Source organism: Ambystoma mexicanum, chromosome 1q, assembly GCF_040938575.1.
Source record: "Ambystoma mexicanum isolate Mex_15411 chromosome 1q, UKY_AmexF1_1, whole genome shotgun sequence".
In the NCBI taxonomy this organism is placed as follows: Eukaryota; Metazoa; Chordata; class Amphibia; order Caudata; family Ambystomatidae; genus Ambystoma; species Ambystoma mexicanum.
The window spans coordinates 1,408,043,724-1,408,066,264 of NC_090922.1; the positions used below are offsets into that span (position 1 = coordinate 1,408,043,724).

The window sequence follows — 22,541 nt, forward strand, 5'->3', positions numbered from 1 at the left end:
TAAATGCACCACCTCTGTGGACATCGGCGGGGTATCCATCCACACACTCTAGATTGCAGCAACGTCTACGACAAATTTGGTTTAGCTGGAAACGTAATGGCTTTGCCCCTAACACCAGACTTGCCTCAAGGCTTCTGCCATTTGAATACAGCAACAACCTTCGCCAATTTTCAGTCTAGCTAGCCACACACAGATTCCCTTGCACTAGCGCTCTGTCGTGACCTCACTCAGCACCCACCCACATGCCTGACTTCTGGGTTGCTTAATGGAACCCAGCTAACTCACCCAATTCCTTATCTTTGCCAACTGCACACAACATTCTAAACCTTTTATGAGAATTTTTCCTACACTTGGACGTCGGTCACCAAGGGCGTTCCTACCACTAAGTGCTTTGAGGATAATTCAACTGGGAAATGGCTATACATAAATGACAATTAAAAATATTACACAAGAAATCAATTTTCCAGTTAAAACATATTTTTACTCTATTTTAAAATACTCCCATTAGGAATTTTACTCCCAACTTTAAAACATAAGAAGTAAAACTCCTACTTCGAAATCTTCTCTAGATGGAGGAGTGGGGGTGATCATTTAAAAAAAAGTTAGCATTCTACTTTTTGTTACAAATACATGTCTACCAATATATGTCTAATCATTGTTTATTTTTCCCCATGTATGTACTATTTCATAATTACATAAAAAATAGATATGAAACTTACAGGACAGTTGCTGCTTCCATGACTGATATATCGTGTGGTTTTCGCTTGAACAAATGGGAAATGTAATTTCTGGGTAATTTCAAGTAGTCTAAATTTAACAAAGGATTGTTTATTTGAGGTTCCTTGCAGGCAAATATATCTTTAGAATGCGATACTCCGTAAAATTCTTATGGAAGGTTTCAGGAGAGAATCATATTTACCATCAAACAAAGCACCAAGGTCAATGGTGTTTTAACATCTGCAGTTACAATTGTCTTCACAGGCAAAGATTTTTACAAGCTGGCGCTCGCAAATAAACACAGAAAATATCAATATTGTAGAGTTGCGCCTTGAAACACTTGTGTATATCTCCTTGAAACACTTGTGTGCCTTATGATTTCAACTTTGTCATATTGTCTTTGACGCCGTATTACTAGCGTTGCCATAGATTTTCATTTGGTACCTAGCGTAGCTAGTACTGCCTTACCGTGTTCTTGGCCTTGGTGCCCCTCTGCCCTTTCACGTAACTGTGCCGCCCACCACCGCCATGCCAGCACAGTTTCAGCCACCCTCTGGTAGATACTATTTGACGGAAAACGTTAGGCGTCTACCTTGACGCCAATCTCACTATGACTAAACATATCAACACTCACTTCTTTCACAGTCTACACCTCCAAACATATTGCTTTTAGCCAACAATTTCTGACCCCAACCAACTGCCTCACCTTGGTCAGGGCCCTAGTATTATCCAAGGTGGATTATTGCAATGTGTTATTACTAGGCACCTCCAGCACCAACCTCACCAAACTGCAACTATAACAAAATAATGTTTTAAGGGCAGCATTAGGGATAAAAAAGTCTGACCACATTTCTAAGACACTGGCTACCTATCAAAGAGAGAATTATTTGCGAAACACTCTGCATCGCGCATAAATGTCTTGCTAAAAAAGCCCCAACATACCTCAACAACACCCTACAGTTAAAAGAATCCACTAGATCACTGAGATCCAATGACAACCTTCTACTTGTATCCCCTCGCTACAAAACCACCAGAGCGAGGGCAGCAGTTTCCTAGTTCTAGCTCCCAAACACTGCAACACCCTCCCCCTCAATATAAAAAAAAAGTCTTTGCTCCCTGGATACAAGAAGCTGCTAAAAACATGGTTATTTAATCAATATTAACATAGTGAGCTGTGCTTCCTCTCTAGCGTAAACTCTCCAGTGGAAATTGTAAATTATGTTTATGTATGTGATGTACTACATGTCTGCTGTTAGTAATTTCTGCACTCTGTAGCAAAGTATGACCGATGCCCAAACTGTTCTGTAACCACACCGTGATACCCTAGGGTCTGGGCGGGTAAAAATAAATAAAATACAGAGAAAGAGAGAGAGAGAGAGGTAAGATGAGAAAGAGGGAGATGGAGAGCCTAAGAAAGAGAGTAAGAGATAGGAGGTAGAGTGAGTGAGAGAGAGAGAGACAAGAGGGCTAGAGAGAAGTGGAAGTGGCATAGAGTGTAAGTGAAAGAAGATAGGAGAGAGAGCATGGATAGAATGAGAGAGAAGAGGGGTGCAGAGATGGAGACCGAGCTAGAAGGGAGAGAAGAGAGGGGAGTGATAGCGAAGTGAAAGAGACAGAGAAAGAGGTGAGGATAGAGTAAGTGAAGGAGGGATAGAGAGAGGAGAGAGAGAAATAATGACAAAAAGAAAGAGGAGGGCTAGAGAGATATAGAGGAAGAGGGAATAGAGTGAAAGTGAAGAAGTCAGAGGAGGAATAGAGAGTAAGATAGGAGGGACAGAGTAAGTGAAAGAGAAAGAGACCAGAGGGACGGAGAAAGAGAGAGGATAGAGCAAGAGAAAGAGATAGGGTAGATATTGAGAGGATGGATAGAAGGAAAGGGTTCTATGTCATATCGACTGACATTATTACGGAAGGTGTTTTTACGAGAGGATTTTGCTGAAAAAAGTAATCACATTCCTTAAATATTTCCCCAATCCCCCTCCCCACATACATATCTCTCACCATTACATTTGCGTCACCCGACTCGCTAGATGCCACCCGCCCCGCTCCCCCCACCACCCGGTACAGCAGTACCCCTCCTCGGTGCCCCTCTGTATCCCACCTCGCTGTACATCTGTTCTGTTGTATACCTCTGTAAAGCGCTCCGTTGCTTCTCAAAGCTAGTTCTGCACTAAATAAATATAATAATAATAATAATAATAATAATAATAGAGGGATAGAGAGCAAGTGAAAGAAAATGAGGAGACTGTTATGCAGATGGTATCATTTTGATAGAACACAAATGTTTTGATAGAACACAAATCAACTTACAACATATGTTAAATACAGTCTACACAGTGACTAACAATCTCACCATTAATGCCAAAAAATCGTATGTTATACAGTTTCCTCCGAAGCGTTGTGGTTCATCCCGCTTGGTTTGGAATTTGAATGGAACTGTAGAGAAGCAGCCGAATGCCTCTACCGGAGGTCCCGCCCCCATTTTGTTTATATGTTGGAAGCCAGACATTGTGACATGCGCAACACCGGTAATGATGCATATTCCACGAAGAATCTATGAAAAAGGGATCCATTGAGAAAGCCCTATATGATGTACCCCCAAAAAGATGACGGTTTCTTGAGGGAGATCCCTGAAGAAGTGTGAAGATGAGTGAAAGAGAAGATTGGTTGCGTCATACGAAGTAAAGGGGATGCATTGAGAAGAATAACCAAAGGAAAGGATGTACAGTTCTTATAGAATCTGATGATGAAGTAAAGAATTGAGAAGACTTCAGTACGTGGAATGAATATTGCACGTGCAAAGAGCACTGCAGAAAATGCAAGCCGTTTCGTAACTGTACACATGCTGTAACGCAAGTAGACTAAGTAATCGTGAAGGCTGGCTATACGTAGTGAAAAGACTGTAGGTGGGGCCGCCAATATGTGTATATAGAATCTGGACATTCGATATCGCAACTTTAGTAAGCTCAGATTTATGGAGAAAGAAGGATTGATGGCTGAAAGAGTGGCGCAGCAAAGAAAACAGCTGAAGATCGAGGAAGGATATAGAAGGCTGTCTGGCTTGGTGTCAAGGGCTAGGACAGCCAAGAATTGGTTATCTATCCTTGAAAATACAGAGAATGCGAGAAGCAGGATGAACCCCTGTTAAGATGCAAAGAAAAGATACCATGAGTGCCAGGTTTCTTTCATTTAAATACGATAAAGGAGCCAAAGTAGTCTACTGGGTCACATGGGTTGGATGGAAATAGAAACTGGGCAAGCAAATAAGAATGTGCTTTCACTCCCTTCTATTCTCAGGAACAGTGATACTTTGCAAGGCCAAGTTCAAAGACAATTCAAATGCCAGAAGGTACGAGTGATGATAGCTCATGGAGGAAAGCTCAGGGTCAACGTGCTCTCCTTGGAAGCAAGATGACGCACAGCAACACGAGTTTGAACCCCGGCTCTGGGCTTTGAAACCTCTGGGTATTAAGTGTGTTATAAATAACCTACCATATCATGATAGATGTTGGGTTAATTGGGTGGGGAGACATGGTCAAGTCCACCCACTGACACCTGGGGTACCAGCTTACATGCAGTTAGCGAGTCTAATGTTGCAGAAGGGTACCTGTGTGCCAACCAATAATAGAGGGCCATAGAACATTGAGCCCTATAGTTTGAGAGCCAATGAGATGCTGTGTACTTAACAAATGTTGAAGATGACTTGCACTAGGAGTGGGAATGTGTTGTCCACCTGACGATAGAGATCCAATCGCAATCCAATCGCTTATAGAAGTATACTTAGATGTTCCCCTTAGTCCAATCACAATCCCAAGTAGGTTTTTTAGTTTGCCACATAGTATGACGTCACGTATGATGAAATTTCATTATAAAAGTATGTTTTTGTAATTAAATCTGTTGAGTTGAGCGCATGGGGACTATGTTGGATGACATCCGTTGATGTCCGTTTTAACTCCCTGTTTTAGACAATTGAGATTAAAGCAGTCTTTTTGCCAACTTCCTGAGTCGATCTTATTATTTGGTGTAAGAGTTGTTCTGCAGCCCCCTCCATCGTTCGATGTGCTACCTCTATTAAAAAGACCAAGAGGATTCAGAATTAGCTTACCACAAGTTGAAGAAGTAACATACCTAAGATTTAATATTTCGAAAAGTAAAATGTACTTTTATCGAAATAAAGTAAAGAAGGTTACTTCTTGGCTGTTCTAGCCAGGAAGCTGAAATTATTGTGGCTTTTCTTCCCTCAAAAAAATCATCCCTGTATTCGCGTATGGTATAGAGGTTAATCTAAAAATACTTAATTTATGGGAAGGAAAGGAATTCAAGGGCCTTCTTGGTCATCCTAGGTAGACTCTTATACAGGTTATACTTACTGAATTAGGCCTTCTTTCCATGTATTCCAGCACCAGGTTATGCTGATTGACATTGTGTAATCGCATACGTGTTGCTAGGCCAAGAACGTTGTTCTATCAAAATAAGGTATTAATGGAACATCACAAAAGTAACTTATTGAAGGAGTATGTAAATGGTGTTAACTAGTTTGAAGTATTAATTGATTTTAGTCCATCAAACCGGTTTGATTTTGATTAAAAGCACTTTTTTGTTATCTATGTGAATCATCATTTTCCTAAAACATTTGTAACTCAGTCACACATCCAAGTTTCCTGTGAAACATTTTGCTAGACACATTTTGCATTTTTTCGATTGAATCTTTTTCCAACTCAGGAGTTCCAAAGAGCAACAGTTGGGGTTATGACATGTAAACGTATTTGCCGTTTCTGTAATAATAGTGCATATTTAGAAACGCTCTTTCGTTTGTATGTCGAATGTAGGGCTTTAGCTCCAGGGAGATCTTACAATAGTATGTAAATATATTGTATTGCAATGGTTGCCTATGGTCTCGTATGATGTTGGGTAAACAAATTTCTATGATTTTAGTTGTAGTACGGCATTGTAGATTTCTTTTTGATATCTAAGATGGAAAATATCCTTAATTATAGTTGTTGTGTCTTTTATTTATGTACAGTTTGATCAAAACCAAATATGCAATACACATTTGAAAAACTCAAACAACAAGAAGTGGAAAGATATTGTTGTGGTATGCTTTCATATTTAGAATCTGTAATTTTGAATTTCTATTCTTTGTTTTAATAGTTTTTATGAGAGAACCTCTCAATTTTTCTTTGCTTATTTATGTTGTGTAAGGTTTTCTGTAAACCGCGAATGCAACAATAATAAACATTTTAAAAAACAATAAGTGGAAATTATGGTTCATCAGTACTCTAGTGGGCACAGTTGATGTATCTTTTAGTGCCCATTTTGAAGTTTTTTAATACAGCTCTAGTACTGATGTTTACTTGCCTTGGGGCTTATTAGTGTGCAGGTGTGCAGTTAAGGTAGAGCTGCACATACCTTGTAACTACGGTCATCTGTAAAAGATAATTTCTGACATTAGGTCCATTTACATGTTCTTAATGGAAGGCCATGAGATCAACATATTGAAGATGCTGTCCATTGATGATGGCACCATTGATGAAGGCACCATTGGTGCGTTTTGCTCTGAGGTTAAGGACATAATAATATCAGTAGTGGGGTCGCTATGGAGAATTATAGATACCTGCACATTTAGGGTTTATTTATTGATGACAACTCGACCATTCAGCTGTTTGGATAAAGTAGAAGCAATCTAGAAGCCTAAAGAATATTTAGAAAGCGCTTTTTCCATTTTCAATGTTTTTCAGACATTGTTTAGCTGTGTTGACAAATGGGAAACTATTACCTAAAAATGTAGACTTTGGCTCTGATATAGTGGCCAGAGTTAGCCCTGTGACGCGTATCTGGCTGACTAGTCCTGTTGTTTTACACTATTTCAGCTATGACTGCAGTAACCCCATCTTTGGACAGACGGTGCATCCCCTGAATAATAAGAAGACCAGTGGTGGCTCCTCTGGAGGAGAAGGAGCCCTGATAAGTGCTGGAGGATCCCTCTTGGGGATAGGATCTGACATTGGAGGGAGCATCCGCCTCCCGGGTGCTTTCTGTGGAGCCTGTGGTTTAAAACCAACTGGAAATCGGCTCAGGTAAAGGAAGATCTTGTTTTCTTCTATTTATAATGTCATTTTATCCAGACCCTTATTTTATGAGGGTTTTTGTAACTTGCGCTTACTACCTGATTAGTTGACTGGGCACAGGGGCTAAACGAGGTGCGCATACTCACTTTCCTCTGATGATCAAATGAGACAGATTGCTCACACCGAAAACCTTCCAATTTCAAGGCTAGTGAACAATCATCAACTATCACTTCAGTACTGCAAGACCTCAGGGAAAATTTCCAGAGCTCTTACCAAGCCTGGGCATTAGACCAATGTTAAGTACCTGAGTAAGAGCAATCCTTTAAATTAGATATTTATTATTCTGATTTACAAAACAAATTAAAAATACAAAAATATAGTTATTCCCAAAAATATTGAATTCCTTTACGGAACCACACTATTTTCTGAAAGTGCATTTTCTACACCTCACCTCATAGGTGCCTCAGTGTGAATTGATAGATGAAGAAATAGACACCACCACCAATTCTCAGTAATATTGAATCAAGATACAGCGAAAACGGTGCAGCATCCTTAACGACCTAGCAAGCTTGCAATGTCAATTCTTAACACTTTCTCTATGTTCAAGTGTCCCTGCATTCCCAACAATTTTGTATTTGGGCAATATATGCTAATATTCAGCAGGAAATGTCTCTTGGTACATTCAGCATCAATTAATTACAAACAAAACCACCATTGAGTGGAAGATCATTAATCATATTTCCATATAACAGTTCATTGTTACCCGTGGACATTTCTAGGCAAGAGAATACAAGAAATTCCATGACTTCGTAGTTTGCCAGAGCTACACTTCATTCGATTCTGCGCTCCTTAGACAATGGGCCTCATTACACGGAACGCGGTACCGGTAAACCCTTACCGCCCTACTACGAGGTCCCTTTGCCGGACCCGACCTCAACGGCTGGTTTAAGCAGCCGTTAAGGAATGGGCCCGCAAAGGGACCTTCGTGCTAATTACGGTACCGCAATTTGCGGTACCATAATTAGCTCCTTCCCCATTCCCATTGAGCCCTATGGGGGCAAAAATGGGAATGGGGAAGTGCCTTGGTAAATGGGGAATTACCGCCCCCGCTCACCTTGGAGTAGGGCGGTAATTCCGCCATCCACCAAGGCGGACACAGTAAAATACCGGCGGCAACGATGGTGCTAATAGTGCCATGGTTACGGCATACCGTGTAATGAGGCCCAATGTTTCTACAAGAAAACGTCGCTATGTTTTAGTATATACACTTAGGTTCATCCAATACCACATATTACGTGCCACCCGAATGGAAACAACATACCTATTTTCTTCTTTCCCCAGTGTCAGAATCCTAAATAGACTTGACACCATTCGGACCCTATGTTGATCGTCAAACCAACGGCCAACAAGTAGGAGAAAAGTTCTTTACCTCCCCAATCCATTTGAACATCTATTTCACATTGAAGCTGTCCCATAATCTACATGGCTACTGTGTGTTATCACATGTTTGTTAATATACATGTTGTATAAAGTGTCTTACTGCTATATTGTACCGACTCCCACTCAGGACTTCTATTTGATAATGGTATTAGGTTCACGAGCTGGGAAGCTGAACCGGAAAGGGCCACCCGTATTGTGCAATACTAAGCATTAGTTATAACGGACCATATTCCATTGCGTGTCTGATAATTTAAACGGAAAACTCCTCTTCGTCTGTCATCATACCTGCTTGCATCCAGGACCCCAGTAAACTGATATAATATCTTCTGTCCTTGATTTGTTTCTCTAGGGAATCAGGAAGCTGAACCTAACAGGTAGTTTTTTGTACGTTCACGGCATAGGTGGCATGGACGCTACATACGTTGCGTGAGCTTCAAAGTGTGTTTTACTGGGAGCATCTTTAAATGTCACACATACCCTTTTATGATATTTTCTTTTACTGATAATACCATTGTTATATTGTGTTGTGATTGATACTTCCAATACCTAACATGGGGAAAAAACGGTAACATCTATCATACATCGATTTTTAATAAAGACAGTAATTTCCCAAGTTAATTGATTGTATACCAAATGTTTGTAGCTAGAGAAAGCCTACATATATATCATTGGCTGACTTTCTGATCTGCCTATATTATTGTGTTATTATATAGCAGCTTTAATCCCGATAAAGGAAATTATAATTATGTCGTACTGTTGCTAGATGGTCAAAACTACACTAACAGTCCTGCCATGTTAAAAGGGAAGAAAGGCCCACATCTGCATATGGCATTCGCATTGTTACTTATTCCACTGTATCTGGTTTGGCATAACTGAGCATATTCTTTAATTACAGCCTTTTAAATGGCTCTCCAATCCAAAAAATGTACCTGCCATTTTAAAAGATGAAAGAGCCCAAGTATATATTTCACATTAGAATATTATGGATTCCACTATATGCGAATTACCATAACTGGTGCCATTCTATGTTTTCGTTAAGATCTTTTACATGGTTCACTAGACGGAAAATGAACCTACTTCTCTTTTCTATTGCACGCTGATTATTACCTCGAACATCAATCATCAACCATGTAATCTGTAGCTGCCCCCTCAGCTCATATAAATCTGTGCTAATGACTAGGTCTAGACAGAAACCTTTAGGAAAATGGGGGTGTTCTAGGTCACTCTGAGCAACTTCATGACTACTATCATGTAGTTAACTGGCTAGCATCCTTGAAAGATGTCTTTCTTAGGTTGATAAAGCTATGTATAAAGTAGCACTGCCCGATAAGACAAATGCAATTTCCTGCCTGGTGCTAAAGGCTTGCATTTGGGCTAATTTGCATACTGCGGCGGGTCAGAAGAAGGAGACACAACATGGACATTTTTAAGTATTTTATTTAGAATAATAGAAGACAAGGCTTAGTTTGCCCTATCGCTATAGGGCAATTCCCAGCCCAACTAAAATAAACTAAGGTGCTCGTCTGTCGTCGGGAAGTCAAAGATCAAAATGTCCTCAGTCCAAAACCTAACCTGTCTGACCCTACCAGTAATGATACTAACTAAACTATCTCACTTCTGGCGGCCTCCTTTTTGTCTTGTGGTTTCTCCCAGGGTCTTCTGGTTTCATACAAATATGTAAAGTATATAATATCTAAATGTCTCTTGTATCACAAAAATACTCCTTATGATAATCTCCTGTGCTACTGACATTTTTCTTTCATGATCTCCTGCAGCGTTATCCAACTCTTGGTGGGTCGTGTTTTCTGAGCAAATATCCCTTAATATTGTTCTCTTGAATATAGTCTTTAAACATTTTCACTCTGGGTTATTCCTCTGACTTATTTGTTTTGAAAGTTCCCTACATCTGACATGGCTTTACCAAGTTCCTTCTTTCTTGGTATACTTCACTTCATACTCCTAACTCGCAATACGTTTCACAACTTTTCTTACTGCAGTCTCGCCACTCTTTATCAATTGTCGCTCTTGAAATCACTTCTTGGGATTTTCTCTCTTCCCCACGATAGTTGTTTCCACTTTCTTAACGCTGCACAACCTTTTTCCTACTTTAGGCTTTTAAATATCTCCTCAGATATCTGTTTCTGCTCACTTGTTATTCCGTTAATACATGTATCACAATCATAATCTCTTTGCTTAATTATTCTTCCTCCTGGCGGATGCCCACTCTTCCAGCACACTACTGTACCTGCATCAGCCTTGGGTGACTTAGCAGGAATTGACTCACGGTCGCGTAGTCGATTTCCTCTGTTCGCTTATTTTTTTCAGTTGCTCCGGTCTCGGCTTCTTTGTAGCTCGCTGTGTTCCTCTAATGACGGTGGGTAACAGCTTTCCCCACTTTCTATCATCCAGGTTTTGGTGTAGTTTGGAGGGCTCCAGGCCCACCACGGCACCTTTGTGGTCACGCCACCTCTTTAGATTGTTCCTCTGATTCCATCCTGACAACGGTTCTCCCACTGTCTGCTACGCCCGTCCTCTGGCGTCTCCGAAATGCCTTCCCTGCTTTTCAGAGTATTGCGGGCTGTGCGGCTGTACTTAGCTCTGCTCACTCTTTGACTTTCTGACATCCGGGGGGTTGCCTGCGTACTGCTCTTTCTGCTCGATTTGGGACCCATCATCCCGTTTTCATAGCCATTTCTTCTTAAAGTGATATCTCCTTTATTTTCAGATACCATGTTAGTTTCCATATTACCTACAGCCAAACAGAAGGAGGACACAATGTTTTGAATGCAAGGCAGTCCCATTTATGCAGATAAAGTGTTCTGCATGGGGAGTTCCCTTCAGGAATGGGACTCGTTGTCCCCTAAGGGGGAGTTATTCCCTGTGAGGTCCCACTTGCCCAGACACCTAGGGTTGGTCTTGCGAAATGGGCTCTCCCCCATGGCCTCAAAAGGGGTGTCTGCCCCTTGGGAAGAAGAGACAAAACTCCTCCTTCGTCACATACTCTTCCCCTTAAGTGTGTGGCTTCTCCATTGGTCTTAAGTAGAAATCTGCTGAAGTCCACATGTTCCTCTCCTTTTCTATGTCCCACTAAAAAGCAAAAGGGTTTGAGGTCTAGGAACCACCTCATGGCTCTTGGAGTGGTCTGTGATAAGTCTGAACTTTCCCCTCATATAGTATCTTAAATGCAAAACAGACCTTTTCTTTTTAAACCTCTTTATTTTTTTTCACATTCGTTCAATCACTTTTACAGCATCAAATGTGTTATACCATCATTTGTATTTCCTTAACTGCCCACCCTTCTTGTATCCCTCCCCAACCCCCTAAAAGAACCAAAAAGACAACCACATATACATAGCTTGTAAATTGGCAGATGTCCCCCCTTTCTACTGTAGCTGGCTTATTCCGGCCAAATCTCTACGATTTCCAATTAGCATTCCTCCTTTTTTATTTAACTCCTCCATAATGCAAGCACCTATCAGGGCATTCCAAGCCGTTACTTTCTGTATATTGCCCCCCCTCCCCTTTGAAATGCCTCGTACCACAGTGTAGTTTCAGCCATGGACCATCTCTTCAGATCATTCCACCACCCCACTATACTAGGGCCTTTGTGAGATTTCCACGCCATAGCAATCCTCCTCTTTGTCAATGCCCATGCAAGATCCATCATTTTGTTTTCAGGATGAGCACATTCCCAGTAGACGAGTCTCTGGGGTCCACATGTAAGTAGATAGTCCTCCCCCTCAGAGCCTTACTTCCATCTCCTGCCAGAAGCCCTGAATCACTGGACACGTCCAAAACATATACATCATATTAGCACCATCCCCCCCACACCATGGACACTTCCTACCTTCCTACCTGCTGCACCTTGAAATTGTGAAATGAGGTGTGGCATCATGTATGCTCTATGGTGCACATACAGCTGGGTCAATTTTAACCTAGCATTTCTCAAGACTTTTTTGGGGTATATCAATGCTTGGGCCAACTCAGTTTCCGTATATCTTGTACCTATATCTGATTCCCACTTATTTCTTCCTTTGAGTACCACTCCCTATACAGCTTCCAGCAGTCCCTGATACATCCTGGACATACCATGCCTTCCCTCTGAGATGACGAATAACAGGTCAAGTACACTGTCTTCTTCCATAGGGAGCGGAGTGGCTACCTACTTGCTCTTCACTTCATGTATCATTCTGGCATGTACTATATATTGTCCCCTATCTATGCCAAATTCATTTTCTAGTGTTTAAAATTTCTGGAACCCATCAGACGTGAGCAAATCTCCCACTGTCGCTAGTCTCTAAGGCCCCCCATTGTGTCCTAATCTGTGTTAGGTCTTACGTGTTATCTCCATATATTGCCGCCAAGGGAATGTGGGGAGATTATGGCTCTTTCCGTTTCAACAATGCCTTGGTCCATTCCCAAATCTTCCACCCTAACTGCATGAGTGAGGGGTTTCTGGTTCTACCTTCCTTTAACCACAGGACTTCTCTTAGTAGGTAGGGGGTTAGTTTTGTGCTCAGTAGCTTGTGCTCTATCCTTTCTATATCGGCTAACTACCCTGTGACATATTGTTACTCTCCCGCCAGATAGTACAATTCAAAATGTGGAAGCCTCATGTCTTCATCTTTGTAATCGTTGCATAAAGTGTCCAGGGCTATCCGACGCTTCCCTGAATTCCAAATAAATCCACCCACTATCGTTTTCAATTCTTCAAAAAAGGACCCAGTAATAAGGTATGGTACATTCAGGAAATTATATAATAATCTGGCGGATTGTGGCAGAAATGTGTTGCCTGTGGACCAAGATCAGTGTTTTTTCCTGCTCCATTGCTGAGGGAGGAGCTGAATTGGTAAAACCCCTGCCCAGACGCGGAGCGTCACGCAGTATGGCAGGAGTGTGTTGCCTGTGTTCCCTGGGAACCGTGGGCGGTGGAGCGGTAAAGGGAAATGGCAGGGAGAACGCTGACCCGTGCACAGCTGAGGCGTGTGGAGCACGGTGAGACCAGCGGTGGACTCAGCACTGGAAGTAGAACCCATCACCACCACGCAAATCCGGTGAGTCCCCTTGAATCTTGTTCACCCTCCTTTTTACCCCCTCTGCCCGGAGCCCTCCCTGCACCACAACACGGAGAAGTGAGGGTCAACAATAAACAACGATGTAGTCGGCCTCATACGAGAGAGAACGAGAGAGTGAATGAGGGTGAACTGGTGGCGGGAGGTATGGAGTGTGGCGACTGCCGGCCAGCCGAGGGTCTACAGGAGAAGGCCGCAGTTCGCTGCTCACCCCCGGAACCCACGAGTGAAATTGAAGCCCTCGAAGCATTGGAAGCTTCTGAGCAGACGCCCGTCGCTCAGACCCTCCCCCCTGTACAAATGTGCACTACGGACAAAAGTGACGACAAAAGCCTGTGAGTTTGGCATCACAAATTGCACAAATACTTGCCCGAAACAATGCATTTAAGAAAATAAAGGAAACAAATGGGGTTATACTCACCGCGAGCGGGCCCCCGGAGACGGAAACTGAGAGGGGGCAGAGAATGCCAGCGACCTGTGGTGTGAAGGTGTTAGAGGTGGGAGGGGCCGCGAGTGTAGCAAGCGAGGAGGCGGCGACAGAGGAGGGTGGTGAGAGAGCGACGGAGTACTGTGGCTGACCCAGAGTAGCGTTGGATCATGGGAATGTGTCTAACAGCAAGAGAGACATCTCCGAGAGGCCGAAGTCAGGCAGAATTGAAGCTAAAGGTGCAGTTAACCTGGAAGCCTACAGGAGCAGCCACGAAGGAAACAATTCTGCAAATAAGTCTACAGATTTGCTGTGCCAGTTGGAAACTCAGAAAATAAATATTAGATCCCTGAAAATACTGGCGTGGAAGAAGGTCGAGGAGGGAAACAAAAATGAAATGAAGAAAGACAATGCCATGAGTGTACATGACAATAGAAAAGAAAATAGAAACTCCCCACTTAGTGCCTCTGAAAGTTGTAAAGAAAGTGAGCAAATAAGCAGGGATAAAGGCGATGACAGCAGAGATTGCCTAGAGAAGATCTCAAAGAAGGCAATGTGCGGAGCAATACCCCAATTGAGTGCTGAAAAATCTGTTAGAAGACAGAACAAGTGGCGGTGGAGGCACACCCAAGGACATTCATCATCAGGTCAACCATCATCAGACGAACAAGAGTGGAACAACCCATTTGAGAGGGGCGACATGACACAAAAGAAAAAGTCAAGTCCAGCCCCCACGTACCAACAAATAGAGGTATAATCATGGGTACTGGCCTCCTCCTCAAGTTTGCAATTAGAGATCTCCACAAGCCTTCAGCAACAATCCCGAAGAAATTCCATTGCAATAGCGGATCAAGTGATCAGAGACCTGGCACTTTTGAACGCAAAAATGGCGACACCGGTCCGGATGTATGTAAGTAGCAGAGTGCAAGATGGGGTTGAAGTGAATAAAATCAACCCTGCTCATAGATTTATAACTCCACTAGACATGGCTGCATCAAGACATCAAATGAAGACCATGTTAGAGGCAAGAAATGACGGACAGTCAAAAAGGACCCGCAATGAAGCAAGTTCGCAGAGTGAATTCTACCATTCCCAGAAATATGCAAAAAATCTAAGTGAGGAGAATAACATGCCAAAAGGCGGTATAACCAAATAGCAGAACAGGACTAGCGGTCCAACCGAGAGAGTGGTCTCAACAGCATCATCAACAACAGAGTCCGACTCAGAAAAATCAAACGAAGTGCAACAGAAAGATAAAAACTTAAAGTTGCTCTCCCGAAAAGAACGGGATGTGATGATGGCCTCTAAGGCAGTAATTGAAAAAGTAGTTAATGAACTACAGCCGATACTGATGTCAGCCACAACAATTGCAGTAGCCCCACTGACAATACTATATGAGCAACTAAATGAGACATGCAAGGACCAAAACACCTTAATCGCCCTATTGAATGCAAAAGTGATAAAAATGGAAAGTGATCTGCTCGAAATGGTCTTACAAAACAGAATGGCCTGATGTGGAAATAAACATTTGATCCCCGCCCTTAGCAGAGGTCGCAAAACAAGCATTAACGATACTGAACAAAGAGCAAATGAGGAGAACGGAGCTCACCAGTATACAAGATCTGAGAGGAAGAGCCCAAAATTACGAAAATCAAAATCAGCCAAAACAAAGAAATGAGCCAGTTCTCATTAACGTACCCCCAAGAGACAAAAAAGACATGAGTATACACCTTGATAAAGGAGGATCTAAGTCTGCCCCAAATACAGTATCCCTTGGCAAAGAGGGAGAACGATATGAAACAAAAAGGACCAGCCTGCTGGCTAAGGACCAGCCTGCTGGCTAAGGATATGCAGCCGGAGACAGTTGATAACATATCAAGTAGTGGCGACGCAAGTGAGCAATTGGAACCCCAGTGCTGCCTAAATGAAGAGGAGCGACACGTGCCTCCAATTGAAGAGTCGAATCCACTCCCAAGTGTAACAGCAGAGACGCCTAATATAATTCCAGTGGACGGGAACAGCGCGCCAAGGGGAACACCGACAAAGCAATCGCCACTAAAAGAGAAGACCACTGAACCTGATTGTGGTTTTTCGAATATTTCAAACCATACTTCAAACCAAGGGAAGGAAATCAAAAAGACAAAAGAAGGGGAAATTAAGCAAGGCAAATGTAAAAAGAAAACAAAAAACATGGCGGCGCAGAAGAATAAAAATGCAAAAAGCACATCGAATTTCTTTAGAAACATTAAGGCCTTAAATGTGACAATCAATAACAATGAGCTCAACAGGGAAGCGGTGTCATGATGCCTACCCCCGGGGACCCAGACCAAGTCCAGCAACCCCAGAAGCAGGCATCAAGTTATCTGCTAGGGGCTATTGGGTGCAACAACAACCCCTGCTAGGGGCTATTGGGTGCAGTCCTGGCGCCTATGGCACCAGGCTCCTATGGAGAGTCAGTCCTGGCGCCATAGGCGCCAGGCTCATAGATTAAAACTTACCTGATGCAGACCATGCTGCAAACTTACCTGATGCAGACCCTGCTGCAAGAGCTCCAAGCCAAAAGAGGCTTGGAAGGGACTACTTTACTTAGGGACTATTTTTTTACTCGGGCGGGGCTGGGGAGGAATACTTACCTGGGACTACTTTGGAGGCTATTTAAACCACGCCCAAAGAGCAGCACACGCTTCGCGTTATTCTGTATCCAGCAGCGTAACGCTCACCGTGCCTGCAAGTACGCATCCAGCCTTCTGCCACGCCCGCCTCGAGTTTAGAGCTCCTAGAAAAAGGGAGAAAGAAGGAGAAAAGGTTAGAACAAGAGCAATACCTTTGATCCTTACCTGAATTCCCGATCCATCGCGCCTTCAAGCTGGAAGAAAGAAGCTATTTATGCGCATCGCCTCGCCTGCTGCAGCGCCGCGCTGAACTCACCGGCCTTCGCAGCATCTTCACATTCCACCGCATCCTCCTGCATGTTCTGTCGCACTCCGGCACCTAAGGAGAAGACAAGAACAGCAAGGTGAGCCAAGGGAATACACAGAGGAATATTACTTACCCCCCATAGACTTACCTGATTTTACCACCGGGGGTACTATTCCTCTTCACGGGTCGGCGCAGCTTCCACTGCATCTTCGCCGAACCCAGGGCCCTAAGGGGAAACAAAAGGACAGCAAGGTGAAACAAAGGGACTAATAAGGGGAACCCACCTCACGACAATAGACTTACCTGATTTTACCGCCGGAGGTATTATTCCCCGAGACTTCATACTTTCTCTCAGCGCCTGAATAAGGGAGAAAGCAACAGGTTACATATTGACATTATTTTATCGAACTGTGTTGGAAAATACAAATCCTTACCAGAATACTACCGGTTGCCACGAGCAACTCTTCATTAGGGTCAAGCTGCAACCTGCAAAGAATCTGACAAGAGTGAAAGTCAGGCATTTGAACTCTTACGAACTTTATACTTACAGTGTCTTGCCCGGAATCTCGAAGTTATAATATTGTTCTGGAACTCACCAATTCCTTTGAGCCAGTGAAGCAACTGGTTATCAACGCGCCCCTGCGCTCAATGCAGGATGGAGAGCTCATCTTTTCAAACCACCAGAAGAATATTCCTACGGGCCAAGGAAACGAAGCTAGGTGGGCCAGTCCAGTCCGTCATCTCGGCCCTACGCGTCACATTGGTGGAGATCGCAGCTGTCCAGTTCCGATCGACGCCTCTGTGGGAGCCAGGTGAGCGTAACAGGCGGCCAATAAAAAGGGCGCAGAGAATGGAAAGCAAAGCGACCTATCGGAGATGCAAGCGTCAACCGAGAAGGGCAAGACGACTGTGTTGGGCAGTGACCAAGAGAGTGATGGGGAGGAACTGTTGAATATGTCAGTATACAGCATACATGATGACCAGGAGGATGAGATGATAAACGAGGCGGTACGGATACCATCTATTAATGTGGCGGCCGCAGAACCCGCAGAGACAAAAACATCAGAGACTGGGAACCCGAAGATCGAACTACCAACCAAAAGAATAATCCGGCTAATCGCCTCGCCGGAACAAGAGAAAGAGGGGCAAGCTAGTGGCAGAGCAGTAGACTCTTCGAATGCAAAATCCTTCTACACGATAGAAGAAAAATTGAAACGAAGCCTGATGAAAAACAAGCTCGAGTCTGAAAAGTGCAGAAAAAGGTGGTCACTGAGGAGATTATAACTCCGGCGCAACCCATGAAGGAAGTATGTCAAAAAAGGTAGCTGGCGCTCCTCTCCAGAAAGAACATGGCATGATAACCTGTTCTGAGATGAGTTTGTAGTACACGCTTTTTGCGCCTGCTACCTTCTTTGAAATTTTTGCAAGGAACTTGGGGTTGGTCACCCTGAGTTACCTGGGGGTAACCAGACGTGGACTCCCTGCTCACTGTGCTCAGAGAGACAAAGCTTCACCTCACTGATGAGGCCCCACAAGGCTGAAACACGTGTATGGGGTTGCTTTTGGTACTCTTGTTCAGAGAGGAATTGCCATAGCATTTCGGTGCTGGACTGCCCATGTGGGCGGGACAAAACTGATATGCAAATGGATATTTCCCATCTGTGAAAGGTACAGTGAGCAAAAAGCGTGTGCTGCAAATTCTCATCTCAGAACAGGTTATCATGCCATATTCTTTCTGGAGAGGAGCGCCTGCTACCTTCTTTGAAATGGCCATGAAGGAAGTACCATCTCAGACGTGCAATAAAAATCCTAGAACAGACTTCGTGAGAAAAGATGAGAGCCTGCTAGGTGGCGAGAAACCTGGAAAGCCAGTTAAACCAAGACCACGAAAGACCAATGTGGGCAAATTTGCCCTTCAGAGTCTTAATCAATGAATCGAGCCAAAAAAGACCGACCAGCCGTTAAATTAGAAACCTGGTGTTACAACTTTTTCATTTTATTCCTGCCTTGAGGGCAATTAAGAGTGCAGAAATAAGCCGTGGAGAACTGCTAAATGAAAATGGATGTGCAAGCGCGCTGTTACACATCGAGTCCCTGAAAATAACCCAACAGGTGATGATGTGTGAAAGACTCCTAATAGAAGCCGGATTTCAGATCTACAAAGTAGATAATGCATTATCAACAAAGCAGAATCCGATAAAGGAAATCCTGAGTGCAAATACTCAGATACAGAATCATTGAAAGCGCAAATCAAGGTTGACGAGCTGGCCCAGGGACATGGTAAAAGTGTCCAAAATCGAAATCACAGTGACCAACACACCAGAGGCAAATGGTGTTCATAATCCTACAAAAAAAGTGAGAACAGTATTGAAGAAGAAAGTAAATGGGACTGGTTAGCGAAGGGCTTAAATGAACCCCAGAGAAGTTAATGCGAAGAGGAACAAAATCAGGTCAAATGGGCAACCTGGAACACCAGAGGTTTCGCACATTTAGCAGGTCTCTTCGCAGAGGTACTCCGAACATGTGACATCCTATGTTTACAAGAAACTTGGCTGTCTGAATGCCCATGCATTGTAGGTTTCGAGATTGCGATGAAACCCGCTATAGACCAGAAGAAGGGATGCCCCAAGTCAGGTCAGCTTATATTAGTCAACCGTAATTGTGGATTTGGTATTAAAGCAACGAGAAATTTGTCATGTAATATACAATATGCCAAAGTGGAGTCAAACACCCAGATGGGAACAAATTAAAAAACAGTCCATATTTTCAATATATATTGGAACCATCAGGATCCAAAATTGGACACTCTAATGGACAAACTTTTGGATGCTGTGGACAGTGTGATGGCAAACAATGGTGAGACGAATATGGTGATATGTGGCATTCTCAATTTAAAACTTATAGAAACAGAGGCAAAGAGTTAATCGAAGGCAAAACTCCCGATAAAAGAGGTGAAGATGAAAAAAACATGGTTAGAAGAAATGGATGATCGATCCCTGAACATGATGAATGGGAACACAAAGGGAGACATCCCACCAGTGGAAACGTGGGAGAGAGGAATGCAAAAGTCAATTTTAGACTACTTCTTCCTAACTGAAACCATGGAAGCTCAAACTACAGCGTTGGAGGTGATAAAGACCGCTCAAAGCGATCACAATCTAGTAACGCTGAACTGGAATCAAACAGTTCCCTTGAAAAAGTCACAGCCAAACCAAGCCTTCGAACTGGAACCAGGACGGAACCATTTGAGAATGATTGCAAAAGACATAAAAACGCTGGCTGACGTGATAAAACCTCAATCCAGTGAGCCAAACAAATATCCTACTGAATACCGGGAATTTATGGAAATCTACAGAATGGCATTAAAATGCCTAGCGAAGCCTCAACATAAAAAACACACATTCGATGAACAAATCGCTGAAAGAAAAAGAGACCTAAGGAAAAATTGCCAAAAAATTAAAAGGGGAAATAAGGCAGATCAGTGGCTAAGAATAAGATCACTGAAGAACAAATATAGAAATTGGGCGGAAATTCACAGAGCAACGTTAAAGCAAAAAGATGCTGAAATAATGTTGAAGACACTTGTGCAAAGAAACTTTAGAGGTTTTTGGTCGCTGGTGAATGAAGCAGACAATCCGCAAAAGGAAGTGATTAAAACATGGTAACAGAAAGCCAGTGGGAAACTCACTATACTTGCTTCTTTGAAAAGAAAATGGCGACCAGTTCTCCTGAGTTCCCTATGATCCAACCCTGGTACTTGTCTTTTGAGCATGACGACATAAAGGAGTGTATAAAAAAATGTAGTGCCTCGCGTGCTGCGGGTCCAGACGGCCTATCTAGCCAGATGCTTAAAGAAAATGTAGAAGAATGGACCGAGTTCTGCGAGACGCTATTCAGAAATATCACACAAGAAGCTCTAACACCACTGACGTGGAAAGAGGGCATAATCGTACCTATTTTCAAAAAAGGATGTTGAACGGAGCCAACTAACTACAGGCCGATAGCCATGCTTGATGTGGTAGGGAAAATCTTTGCCACTCTGCTGTTACAGAATCTGTCGGCTTGGTTGAAAACATGCAAAGCGATTGATATCAGACAAACGGGCTTTGTAAAGGGAGTAGGGTGCAGCCTGAATCTCCTTCTGATCAATCTATTAAAAATGGAGGTAATCCGCTCAGGTCAGAAGGTATACTTAGCACTAATTGATCTCGCACACGCCTTTGACGGAGAGGATCGGGAACCCCTTTGGCTGAATCTGAAAAAGCAAGGATGTCCCATTAGTCTCATACTGGCGATAAAGGAGTTGTACTCCCAAACTACAGTGAAGATCCGGCTAGACAACCAAGGCCAGCACTCAAAGGCAATTCCAACTGCCCGAGGAATAAAACAAGGGTGCCCTCTAGGTGCAACGCTGTTCGGAAATAAAAAAGTTGAAGTGGGGAATGCATTTGAGGGCGTAAGAAGTACACTGCCCACCTTGAATGGTACTCAAATTAGCTGGCTCCTATATGCAGACGATATCGTATTATTAGATCTTACACCGATAGGTCTGCAACGGAAATTAACAGCCTTGAAAGCGTACACAAGAGAAGATGGGCTCAGAAGTAAATAGGGCCAAATCAGAGATCCTGATCCTTGAAAATCTAAAAGGAGCCTCCTTGAAAAAACTGAAATTTCGCTGGACATTGGGAAAGGAACAACTGAAAAAGGTGAAGAGCAACAGATACCTAGGTGTTTACATCAACTCGAGTTTATGTGACGAACCAATGGTACACAAAATATTAAGCAAATGCAAGCAACTAACAGCACAAGCACTGGTAGTTCATAACAAATACGGAAAATTCTCGTACAGACCAGTGATAAACTTTTATAAGAGCAAGGTTGTCCCAGCACTAATCTTTGGAGTAGAAAGCATGTTCGGCTGTTCATGTGAAATTTGGTCTCACTGTGAGGGCATGATCGGGAAAAATATCTTACAAATTCCAGCAAGTTACCCAACGGCATGTGCCCTGTATGAAGTAGGAGTGGTGACCCTGAACAGCAGAATCATATGGAACATGCTTTCACTATATGACAAGACAATAGAATCGACAGGACCGCAATATGAGATATTGGTAGAACAAGAACCAGTGCGGACACAGCCGATTCTTCAACAACGAGAGCGAACTGCAAGAAAATCCTGCAGGAGGTAGGGGCGGATGCCAAATTGTTGATAAACAATCCAAATGCCGTAAAAAAGAAACTCTTTGAGCACTATTGGATCAGGACAATAGAGAAAAGAAGTGTGCATAATTGCATGGCAAACAGCCCAGTAGAAGCAAAGGTTGTGAACCAGACACTCCAATACATGGAATTGTTTCCGTGCAAAACTCTAAGAAGGTACTATCTGAGGTTCAGACTGAACTTATACGAAACACGTGATGTTCTCAGTAACAGAAGGAATTAGGCAGGCAAAGATGTAAGATGTAGGTTCTGCCAAGCCAATACCGAAACTCTGAAACACTTGGTATTGCATTGCACCGGGCTCAAAGATGTACGTACTAAATATCTGATCCAAGAATGAAACCTGGTGGCAACATTCAGTACTGAAGACTGGTGGATACGTCTGCATTGCAAAACTCACAAAAAACTGTCCCTAGCACTTGCCTTGTTTCTCCAACAGCTGGAAAAAATGATGGATGAAAAAGACAAAGAATCGCAGGAGCAGCCACCTAGATGCAATAGTGAACAACAGGACGTAAGTGAAATTATAAAAAAGAGACTTGTGGTTCATGCAAGAGTATATAGTAATATGCATCCAAGGAATTGCGAGAAGTTTTAGAAGTCAAAGATTCGATAGGTAGCAATTGTATTAGGTATTGAATAGTAAGTATAAAGGATTTTGTTCTTTCTTTTTCA

The 22,541-nt window shown here is 42.9% G+C and overlaps 1 protein-coding gene across 1 annotated transcript in view; it reads left to right on the forward strand.

Annotated features, from left to right (window-relative positions):
- The window catches only part of LOC138548412 (vitamin D3 hydroxylase-associated protein-like), a 571,296-nt gene that overhangs the window by 188,660 nt on the left and 360,095 nt on the right, over nucleotides 1-22,541 (forward strand). The window contains exon 5 of the mRNA XM_069642275.1: nucleotides 6,588-6,794. Within this exon, the coding sequence (XP_069498376.1) occupies nucleotides 6,588-6,794 (207 nt within the window). The remainder of the gene's footprint in view (nucleotides 1-6,587; nucleotides 6,795-22,541) is intronic.